Below are 12,026 nucleotides of genomic sequence, written 5' to 3'. Positions count from 1 at the left end.
TGGCCAGGTTTGGTGGTACACATCTTTAATCCCAGCACTCGCTAGTAAGGTAGAGGCAGAAGGATCTTTTTGAAGTAGAAGATAGCCAGGGCTAATTTAGAAAGATCCTGTCTCAAATAAAACAAACAAACAAACAAACAAACAAAAATAACAAAATAAGTAAATTGATTGGGGGAAAAATGCTGTTCTTAATTTGCCTGCAAAGTTAATACTTTACTAGCTTTAGAAAATAGAATTTGAAGAGCAGTGCACTAGTCTCTAATTTGTAAGCTTCTTTATTGTACATAAACTGTCTGAATATATAAAAAGAGCTGCTTTCCTTCAAAGAGTCTGTAATTTTGTTACATCCTAGGCAGACACAATGAAAATCCAGGGAAGAGTCATTATCTTTAATAATCTTCTTGTTAGACTGTATCTCACGTGGTGTTCTGTGCAGTGCTGCTGTGACAGGTCCCTTAAAAGCTTGTGTCTAGCCAGACATGTGGCACACACTTTTAATCCCAGCCCTGGGGAGGCAGAGGCAAAGTGAATAGATGTCTGTGAATTTGAGACCAGTCTTGTCTACAGTATCCAAGCCAAGAATGAGCTGTGTAATGGGATTCGGTCTCAAACAAACAAAACAAACAAACAAACAAACAAATAAAAAACAGCACCACCAAAACATGTGTTTGGTTTTCTTTAGACTTAGATCCATGTGCCTTTCCCTCTGCAGATTTTGATTGGTATCTGTTTTTATACATTTCAACCACTAGTTGACTTGTTGACTTGTGAGTCTTTCTAGTAAATCATTGGAATTCCCAACACAGGTGGGCTACCAAATTTCTTAAAAATAAAATTGAATTTATAATAAGAATTTTTAATTTGGGGTTTTGTAGGGAAGTAAAAATGAAATATATCTTTCATTTTAGGGAAGTAACTGAAGTTCGAGAAGTCCCCAGAAAATCAGCTGCTCGTAATTCCTTAGAAAGCGCTGAGTATATTAAAGCCATAACAGGGTTATTAAATGCAAAAGACTTTCGTGATCGTATTAATGGAATTAAACAACTTTTATCAGACACTGAAAACAATCAAGAGCTTGTTGTAGGCAACATTGTGAAGGTAAGAACCTCAAAGTTAATTTTGTTAGGCATTGTGGTGTATGTGTGTGTATGTATGTATATATGTATGTGTGTGTGTGTATGTATGTATGTATGTATGTATGTGCATGCACGTGTGTACATGAGTCCTGTCTATATGTGGAATTCAGAGGACAGCTTTTAGGAGGTAGTTCACTCTTTTCACACATGGGACCCAAAGATCAAATTCAGATCCTTGGCCTTGGCATCATGGCCTTCAAGATTACTTTTTATTTGTAATCTATATCCAATTAAAAAATATAAATAAATAAATAAATAAATAAATAAATAAAATAGTTAGCAAATTATCCAAATCCATGGAGCTTTATGTGTGTTATTTTAAAGTGTTAAAAATAAGTTTGTCAGCCGGGCAGTGGTGGCGCACACCTTAAATCCCAGCACTTGGGAGGCAGAGGCAGGAGGATTTCTGAGTTCGAGGCCAGCCTGGTCTACAGAGTGAGTTCCAGGACAGCCAGGGCTACACAGAGAAATCCTGTCTCAAAAAAAAAAAAAAAAACAAAACAAAAGAAAAAAAAGTTTGTCAGTTATGGATCACATAGGATTTGACATGCTGTGGCAACTAAAATGTAATAGAAAAACATATGAAAATGGTCATGGAGGGGACTGGAAAGCTAGCTCTGCACTTCAGAGTGTTTGTTCTTCCAAAGGACCTGAGTTGGCTTCTCAGCACCCACTTCTGGCAGCAAACTCCAATACTTTTAAGGGAACATTTATATTTATTTATATGTATATTGTATATACATAAATAAAAATAGAAGTCTTAAAAAGAAAAGAGTCAACATTTCTCTGAAACATCCTACATATTGATAAGCTACAAGTATTTTGAGAGTTCTTAGTCTGGCTTCAGTAAATACATGTTGAGAGACTCAGTACATACTCTTAAAAAAAACGACAATTTAAGAAACTTAGTATAGATGGGCGGTGGTGGCACACGCCTTTAATCCCATCACTTGGGAGGCAGAGGCAGGCAGATTTCTGAGTTCAATGACAGCCTGGTCTAGAGAGTTCCAGGACAGCCAGGACTACACAGAGAAACCCTGTTTCAAAAACCCAAAAAAGAAAGAAAGAAAGAGAGAGAGAGAGAGAGAGAGAGAGAGAGAGAGAGAGAGAGAGAGAGACAGAGAGAGAGAAAGAGGAGAGAAAGAAAGAAAAAAGGAAGGAAGGAAGGAAGGAAGGAAGGAAGGAAGGAAGGAAGGAAGGAACAAACTAACTTACTATGGCTTCATTACAGACATTAGAACTTTTTGCGTTTATTAGAAATCTGTATACAAAAATAGGATATATACCTTATCCTACCTTATATATTTATATAATTTTTGTTTTTATATATCTTTATATAAACAAAGGCCATGGAGATGGATAAACATTGTAGCATGAAAACGCAGGTTACTTCTGTTTACTAGAACCTAACTGAGTTAATTCTATTAGTAATTTATTAATTAAATTCCACTTAAAGTTGACATAACTACATTAAACTTGAAAAGCATACCATAATCACTTCTGCATTTCAGTGTGTAGGTTTCTAGTATCTGTTAAATAAAAGTAAATCTCTTGGTTAATTTTTTTTTTCTTTTTCTTTTTTTTTTTTTTTTCTTTTTTTTTTTTTTTGGCTTTTCGAGACAGGGTTTCTCTGTGTAGCCCTGGCTGGTTAATTTATTTTTAACATGAAAAATTAAAAATAAGTAAGGATGCTTCTCAGCCATTCGAGTTTCCTCAGTTGAGAATTCTCTGTTTACTTCTGTTCCCCGTTTTTTAATAGGGTTATTTGTTTCTCTAACTTCTTGAGTTCTTTGAATATATTGGATATTAGCCCTCTATGGGATGTAGGATTGGTTAAGATCTTTTCCCAATCTGTTGGTTGCCATTTTGTCTTGTTGACAGTGTCCTTTGCCTTACAGAAGCTTTGCAATTTTATAAGATCCCATTTGTCAATTCTTGATCTTAGAGCATAAGCCATTGGTGTTCTGTTCAGGAACTTTTCCCCTCTGCCCAAGTATTCAAGGTTCTTCCCCACCTTCTCTTCTATTAGATTCAGTGTATCTGGTTTTATGTGAAGGTCCTTGATCCACTTGGACTTGAGCTTTGTACAAGGGGATAAGAGTGGATTGATTGGCATTCTTCTGCCTGCTGACCTCCAGTTGAGCCAGCACTATTTGTTGAAACTGCTGTCCTTTTTCCACTGGATGGTTTTAGCTCCTTTGTCAAAGAGCAAGTGACCATAGGTGTGTGGGTTCAATTTCTGGGTCTTCAGTTCTATTCCATTGATCTTCTTGCCTGTCTCTGTACCAATACCATGCAGTTTTTATCACTACTGCTCTGTAGTACAGCTTGAGGTCAGGGATGGTGATTCCCCCAGAAATTCTTGTTGAGAATAGTTTTTGCTGTCCTGGGTTTTTTGTTATTCCAAAGAAATTTGAGATTTACTCTTTCTAACTCTATGAAGAATTGAGGTGGGATTTGATGGGGATCGCATTGAATCTGTAGATTGCTTTCAGCAAGATGGCCATTTTTACTAAGTTAATCCTGCCAGTCCAGGAGCATGGGAGATCTTTCCATCTTCTGAGGTCTTCTTCGATTTCTTTCTTCATAGACTTGAAGTTCTTTTTATATAGATCTTTCACTTGTTTTTTTAGAGTTACACCAAGATATTTTATATTGTTTGTGACTATTGTGATGGGTGTCATTTACCTAATTTCTTTTTCAGCCTCTTTAATTTTATCCTTTGAGTATAGGAAGGCTACTGATTTGATTTAATTTTATATCCAGTCACGTTGCTGAAGTTGTTTATCAGGTTTAGGAGTTCTCCAGTGGAAGTTTTGGGGTCACTTAAGTATATTGTCATTTCATCTGCAAATAGTGAAATTTTGACTTCTTCCTTTCCAATTCGTATCCCCTGGACTTCCCTTTGTTGTCTAATTGCTCTGGCTAGGACTTCCAGTATATATTGAGTAGGTAGGGAGAGAGTGGGCAGCCTTTTCTACTCCCTGATTTTAATGGGATTGCTTCAAGTTTCTCTCCATTTAGTTTGATGTTGGCTACTGGTTTGCTGTGTATTGTTTTTACTATGTTTAGGTATGGGCCTTGAATTCCTGATCTTTCCAAGACTTTTAACATGAAGGGATGTTGAATTTTGTCAAATGCTTTCTCAGCATCTAGTGAGATGACCATGTGGTTTTTTTCTTTGAGTTTGTTTATGTAGTGGATTACATTGATGGATTTCACTGTATTGAACCATCCCTGCATCCCTGGAATGAAGCCTACTTGATTGTGGTGAATGATTGTTTTGCTGTGTTCTTGGATTCGGTTTGTGAGAATTGTATTGAGTATTTTTCCATCAATATTCATAAGGGAGATTGGTCTGATATTCTCTTTCTTTGTTGGGTCTTTGTGTAGTTTTGATATCAGCATAACTGTAGCTTCATAGAACAAATTGGGTAGTGTTCCTTCTGTTTCTGTTTTGTGGAATACTTTGAAGAGTATTGGTGTTAGGTCTTCTTTGAAAGTCTGATAGAATTCTGCACTAAACCCATCTGGTCTTGTGCTCTGTTTGGTGGGGAGACTTAATGACTGCTGTTATTTCTTTAGGGGTTATGGGACTGTTCACATGGTTTATCTGATCCTGATTTAACTTTAGTATCTGGTATCTGTCTAGAAAATCATACATTTCATCCAGATTGTCCAGTTTTGTTGAATATAGGCTTTGGTAGTAGGATCTGATGGTTTTTTTAATTTCCTCAGTTTCTATTGTTATATCTCCCTTTTCAATTTCTGATTTTGTTAATTTGGATACTTCTCTGTGCCCTTTGGTTAGTCTGGCTAAGGGTTTATCTATCTTGTTGATTTTCTCAAAGAACCAACTCCTGGTTTTGTTGATTCTTTGTATAGTTCTTTTTGTTTCTACTTGGTTGGCCCACCAACCAAAGACTACACATGGAAGGACCCATGGCTCCACCCAAACATGTGGCAAAGAATGGCAGTGTTGGACGTCAGTAGGAGGAGTGGTCCTTGGGCCTGATGGTGTTGGATGCCCCAGTGTAGGGAAATGCCAGGGCGGGAAGACAGGAGTAGGTGGGTGGATGGGGGAGCACTCTCATAGAGGCAGGGAGTTGGAGGATGGGGTAAGAGATTTCTGAAGGGGAGATCTGGTTGAAATGAAAATAAAGAAAATATCCACTAAAAAATAGAGATATAATAATAAACCAGAAAGTCTCAGTTAAAAAAAAAAAGTAAGTCTAAGGAATGATTAGTTAATGGCCTTAGCTTCACAGAGTAGCTCCTTCATTGCATGACCTGACTTAAAGCTTTCTTTTTTCTTTTCAACTAGCATGATTTTATTAATGAGATAGAATCTAAGCAGACAGAACAGAAAATTCCAGAATTGATTCGTTATTTCTTCCTTGTGGTTATATGTTAAGTTTTGCAGGGCTGGTGCATATAATGCTTCTATCTAAGGGTCATGCTCAAAAGATCTTGGGAGTCACTGCCAGAAGCATCTTAGATAAAGTTGGTTGCTGTGTCACTTATGATACGGTCCCTGAGTAGTTACTATGTCACTTATGGTGGTCTGTGTCCTAGCCTACCTGAAGTGGGATTGGCATCTAGGTGACTTTCTCTTTGCTGCAGTGACTTCTGTATACCTATTACATGGCAGGTACTTAGGAAATCAGTTTTGATTTACTGTGGACTTTTCCTTTCTTTGCTTCTAAGTACATTTCTGAAACATCGTTTTGTAACTGTAAAACACTATTTGTGATTCTATTTTGTGTAACTAGTGCTAGTCATAGGTGTAAGCAGGCATTAACACAAACACTCACTTCTAGCCATTTTTTCCTTCTGGGTACACGTTGTGGCCCAGGCATGGAAGAATTTGCTCCAAACCATTGTCCCATGGCTACTGTGCAGATTTGAATTTTTGTTTTTCAAAGAGCTCTCTCAGCTGCTGCTCACTCGTGGCCTCCTTCTGCTGCATCAGCTCAGCTGTCCCTTTGGTCACTCCCCAAGCATCTGGCTTGGACATCGAAGGGTTGTACGGCCTGCCAGAAGCTATTCGGCGATTCTACCAGTATTCTTTTCTGGCCCTCGCTCTGATCCAGGGTTTGGTGTGCATGTCCAAACCACTTCCCCAGCTGCCATGTTTTTCTGAAGCTGGTGGCAAAAACCCCCTTTCTGGGGCCAGCTCCTCTGCGATCGCCCTGATGTGGTAGGGCTCGAATCCGCAGCAGCCGCCGATGTACCTGACCCCCAGGTTGTAGGCCTCTCTGGCGTATTTTTGAATATCCCACCTGGTGGCAACCCTGGGTTCCAATCCAAAGGGGAATTCTGGGAGATCAATAAATCCCTGTTTGCCACAGTCAGGGGTGTGGTAGGCCAGGGGCTGGCTCATCAAGTAAGCTTTCAACAGAGCAGCCTCCAAACCCTCCTTCATGAGCTTCACAGTCTGCAAGCTGATGCTGGGATCGAAGTGGCAGTTCACACCGACAATGGAGGCGCCTGCTTTCACCAGACGCACCGCACACTCTCCCGGGGACACGCCATGCAGATAGATCTCCTTCAGGCCCGATGCACATGGTAGCCGCTACAGGCTTGACAGAGGTTTTTAAGGCTTCCACTGCCCAAACGGCTTCTTCAACATGTTCGAAATACTCTGCAATGAGGAAGTCCACATTCTTCTTTATGAAGACCTCTAGCTGTTGGTGAAATATCTTTTTAACTTCCATCTCGCTCTTGCAGCTAAGGTATGAAGGTGTCTGGCTCATGCCTCCTGCAACCAAAGCGTCTCCTTCTTCAGCCACTTGCCGTGCAATGTCACAAGCAGCTTCGTTGACCTTCTGCCCAGAAATCTTCTCCGCCACGTAGTTTCCTCTGTTTTCCAGCTTGTCTTCACTTGCATAGAAAGTGAAGGTCTGCATGACGTTCGATCCAGCTCTGAGGAACTCCCGATGAAGCTGGCGAACTGCCTCAGGGTGCTCCACGGCAGCTTCCTTGGTCCAGGGTCCAGCCTTTACATAGCCCCTCTTTTCCAGGGAAAAGACAAATCCTCCATCTCCAATCACAACTTCTCCAGCATTTAAGCGTTCTAAGATCCCCTTTTTGGCCGGTAACCGGTGCCATCTTTCCAGTACAGTGAGTGGTGCTGAACACAGTGGCGGACCGGAGGGAGCTGTCCTCAGCAAAGTCTCGACTTAAAGCTTTCTTAGCACTCATTATATTGTATGTTGAGATTATGAAAGTTAAGAAAGCTGAAGAAAAAGGGATAATTGTTAAAGAATTGTATTTAAAAAAAAATTATTCCGAGAAGGCTGTGGATGTAGAATGCTTGCCTAAAACACAAAAAGGTTAGATCCCAAGCACCACATAAGCCAGAGTATGGTGCATGCCTGCAGTTCCAGGTCATCTTTAGCTTCATGCTGAGTTCAAGAGCAGCCTGGAAAACTAAACACTGGAAGACGTAGGCACTGGCTGGAGATGCAGCTTAGTGATGGCACACTTACCTAGCATGGGAACATGAGGCCTTGGCTTTGATTCTTACTGCAGTTCACAGGCAGGAGGTGACATTCCATGTAGTTGTCCTAACACATTAAACTAAAGTTATATAAAGTATCCACAGTAACATTTCTTCATCTTCTGTTCTAAATAAAGGTATAGAAAATTTCTCCAAGTTCTTAGCATCAAATGAGGCTGATCTGCATCTCCTAGCTAACAGCACACTAGTCATGTTCACAGTGGCATCAAGCCACACTTGTAACCTTCATTAAAACATCTTTTAGAGTAAGTTTTTACTACTTGTAAAATTTAAAGTTAGCAAATGAAAGTTTCTATTATCTAAGTTTAGTTTAAATAGTGTGTGTGTGTGTGTGTGTGTGTGTGTGTCTTTGTGTGTCTGTGTGTACAGAGTAAACAGAAATGAAATTGCAGAAGGATAATACAATAGGATAAATACTGTTTTTACTTTAAGTAATTTACCAATTTATTTCCAGATCTTTGATGCTTTTAAGTCTCGACTTCATGATTCTAATAGCAAAGTGAATCTGGTGGCTCTAGAAACAATGCATAAAATGATTCCTTTACTTAGAGACAACTTGTCTCCTATAATCAATATGCTGATTCCTGCAATTGTGGATAACAACCTGAATTCCAAGAATCCAGGCATCTATGCTGCAGCCACAAATGTGGTTCATGCACTGAGTCAACATGTAGGTAAGGAATCCTAAATTGACACTCAAATTTTTTTGGTGTAACTTTCATGCTTTTTGATCCCATGTATTTTTGTATGTTGAAATACGTACTATTTTTCATTTAATAGTGTATCTTAAACTTTTTTCATAAATTAAGTGATGAAATTTTTAAATTGATTATTTTTTTCATTGAGTGCTTATTTTTTTAACCTCATATTCATGAGATTAAAATGGATTATAGATTTAAAAATATAAAATATTACATGCTTTTGGGGCATAACATGAAATTATGTTAGGACATTAAAATGTAATAAAGCTTTAAAAATCATTCTGAAAGAATGATCCATGCATGCCAATAAACTGTACTTCTGTAACTTAATTGTTGCATGAATCTCTATTTTCATTTTTTTTTTTCTAGAGACAGGGTTTCTTTCTTGGTTGTCCTGGAATTTACTCTGTAGACTAGACTGGCTCCAAACTCCGACCGCCTCTGCCTCCTGAGTGCTGGCATTAAAGGCGTGCACCATACTACCTGGCTTGATATATTCCTATAATTATGTAAGATGTAACCTTTCAATGCAAAAGGCATGTCAGTACTGTCTTTATAGAATCTTTTGAAATGTGAGTTTGGAAGGAAAAAAGTGAAGGGAGAAATGATGTAGTTACAATAAAAACTTTTCTCAAAATATCATTAAATATAAAAACCACTTCTTTATAAAAAATGTTTTCTTGTTTTATAATAAAGCCATAATCATTTGAAACTAAGATGTCTAGATGCCCTGTGGCAGTTTCTTTAATGTCTTACATATATTCTTGTTTCATTTTTACCTGTTACTTACAGAAAACTATAAGTAGGGATTAAGTATGTGGGCTTCTTAAGTTATTTCATGTGCATTGTTGAAATTGTTTCCTTTTTCTATTATTGCTTTTAGTCAGAATTATTGATATCTCATTCTTAGACATGATTCTTTTTTCTTTATTTTAGACAATTACTTGCTTCTACAGCCATTTTGCACAAAAGCTCAGTTTCTAAATGGAAAAGCAAAACAAGATATGACAGAAAAGCTTGCTGGTAAAATAGCTTTACATAATAAACTCTTTCTTTCTTTTCTTTTCTTTTTTCTTTCTTTCTTTCTTTCTTTTTTTTTTTTGTTATTGTTTTGTTTTATTTTTGGAGTCAGGGTTTTTCTTTGTAGCCCTGGTTGTCCTGGAACTTCCTCTGTAAGACCAAGATGTCCTTGAAATAGAGACATAGAGACATAGAGATCCACTTGCCTCTGCCTTCTGAGTGCGGGGATTAAAAGCACTATCACCACTGCCTGGTCCAAAGTAGTACTTTCTAAAGTAATGTACTTTTAATATGAATTTTTATTGAGATATATTTATTGTACCTAGCATAGGTTTTATGTAAAGACATTTTTATACAAAGTATTTTATATACACTGATCGATGCTTACAATGACAATTGCCAGGTATGTTCATTTTCCTGTAAATGATACTAAGGATAAATTGATGTTGTTTCCATTTAATTAATTATAGCTATCAGTTCAATATGGCTGCTGTACAGAGTAGAAATAAATTATGTAATAGTCTATAAAAGAACCTTTTAATACATGTACTCCAAAATATTCTTTAAAATAATTCTAGGACTGAGGTTTAGTTCTATAATAGATTGCTTGCTTAGCAGTCCTAAACATCTGGGTTTGATGCCCAACACTGTGAACAGGAGAGGCAACAGGCTAGAGAGATGCCTCAAGTGGTTAAGAACACTGACTGCTCTTCCAGAGGTCCTGAGTTCAATTCCCAGCAATCACATGATGGCTCACAACCATCTATAGTAGGATCTGATGCCCTCTTCTGTTGTGTCTGAAGACAGGAAGACAGCTGCAGTGTACTCACATAAAATAAATAATTCTTTAAAAAAAAAAAAAAAAAAGAAGAAGAAGAAGGGAAAGGAAGAGAACGAAGTCTGTCCTCTGTTAAACAGACATTAGACATTAGATCATTGTGATCGCTCATGGATGAAGGGGGTTCAGTGTTTGTTTGTTTGATGATGGACCAGGAGTTGAGCTCTGTACATTGTATTTACCTGTATTTGGAAAAGGTTGAGATATTTAGCTTTTGTTTTGTTTTTAAGGCCTAACATTTTAGAACAAATGGCTCAGGGCAGAAGCCCATATTTTGGATACTTGTTATTTAATAGACATTGATTTGCACTGGGGAAGCTCTGACTGTTGCTCATGTTTTCTGTTCCAGATATTGTTATGGAGCTTTATCAAAGGAAGCCTCATGCCACAGAACAGAAAGTGCTGGTGGTTTTATGGCACCTCTTAGGGAATATGACACATAGTGGCTCCCTGCCTGGAGCTGGTGGAAATATACGAACAGCCACAGCTAAATTATCAAAAGCCCTTTTTGCACAGATGGGTCAGAGTCTATTAAACCAGGCTGCATCTCAACCACCACATATCAAAAAAAGTTTAGAGGAATTACTTGATGTGACAGTTTTAAGTGAATTATGAGTTTTTGATGAACTAGTTATGATGAACAGTTTACTTGATGACAGATGAAATCTTTTTAAAGTTACGTTTTTATTTTGAGTGCCTGAATTTCATGTCCAGTAAATTAAGTCAGGGGCTATGTTTATTTGCAGCCTACGTGTGAGTATAGATCTGTCCTTACAGCCATCACATGAAAAACTAAAATAATGAATATAAACTAATATGAAATATAAACTGATATGAAATCCATGGCACCTGGGATGAACTAAATTTTAAATACTTTTGTGAAAAATTCTGCTCATTTGCACTATTCTATAGAAACTGCAATTTGTTGCCCCATATGTACAATTAGATTTGTAATTAAAAATATACTTTTTATTATGTAATCATGTTCTGCTATGTCTCATTACTCTGTCTTGTTTTATGAAGTGGAAGAAAAGTCATTTAACTGTTATCACAAAATAAGTTTTGTGTGCTATTTGTGAATAACATGTTTTTTAATCAGTCTGCTAATATGATTATGCAGTATTAGCTTCCTATAGCTGCTGTGTTACTGATATATATAATTGCTAAACTTTTGGGTTTAATCATCTGCACAATTGTGAAATTTAAGAGTTATAATAAAGCATGATGACCAAAGCTTAGAAAACATTAAACATTTGAATGCACGTTCAAGAAACGTGTTGAATGTAACTTTATTTTTGTGTGCAAACACTAAATTTTTAATTTGTATATGTCTGTCCATTTATAAAGGTATTATTTTGCTGCCCAGTTGTGTAATTCTCAAAAATAGTGCCAGGTCTTCTATAGTTTTTCTCAGAATTCTTGGGCTCACAAGTACTGTATGCATCTTAAAGAAGAAAAGGAATGTTTAAAATAAAAGGATTTATTTCTGTAGATGTGTGACAGGTGTCCTATTTTTCTCACTAACGTATGTTAAAGTGAAAACAAGTTTTAATACTGACCTATTCTTTTATTTCATGGGCTATCTACAAGTAGATCCGAGTTATCATTCTTGAATTACAGGAAATTAGCTACATGACTTTAAGTATGAGTCTAGTCTCTTTCCCCTGGTTTCTAAGAGCTAGGCTAGATACATTTTAAGGTCTTATCTCATCCTAAAATTCTGATTCTCTGGTTTTCTTTTTTTACTTCATGAGTCAGTGTGTTTCCAGTTTCTGTGGCTGCCTCTGGGGAGGGTGTGAGCTATGGGA

General features: G+C 37.4%; 1 protein-coding gene and 1 pseudogene across 4 annotated transcripts in view; one reads left to right on the top strand and one right to left on the bottom strand.

Annotated features, from left to right (window-relative positions):
• Positions 1–11,709, top strand: part of Togaram1 (TOG array regulator of axonemal microtubules 1) — a 64,595-nt gene extending 52,886 nt beyond the window's left edge. For 3 of the 4 annotated variants that reach the window (XM_034513910.2, XM_034513907.2, XM_076941832.1), the window contains 4 exons: positions 909–1,098; positions 8,114–8,333; positions 9,297–9,383; positions 10,568–11,709. In XM_034513910.2, coding sequence (XP_034369801.1) covers positions 909–1,098; positions 8,114–8,333; positions 9,297–9,383; positions 10,568–10,833 — 763 coding nt within the window. In that variant the 3' untranslated portion in view covers positions 10,834–11,709. Of the gene's footprint in view, positions 1–908; positions 1,099–8,113; positions 8,334–9,296; positions 9,384–10,567 lie in introns of those variants that run through there. The other variant, XM_076941833.1, reaches the window with a different exon arrangement.
• LOC117717310 (betaine--homocysteine S-methyltransferase 1 pseudogene) lies at positions 6,028–7,696 on the bottom strand (annotated as a pseudogene).
• Positions 11,710–12,026: the final 317 nt, after the last annotated feature.

This window comes from Arvicanthis niloticus, chromosome 11, assembly GCF_011762505.2.
Source record: "Arvicanthis niloticus isolate mArvNil1 chromosome 11, mArvNil1.pat.X, whole genome shotgun sequence".
Classification (NCBI taxonomy): domain Eukaryota; kingdom Metazoa; phylum Chordata; class Mammalia; order Rodentia; family Muridae; genus Arvicanthis; species Arvicanthis niloticus.
Note: the sequence above shows the minus strand (reverse complement) of the source record. Positions and strands in the feature narration are given on the sequence as shown.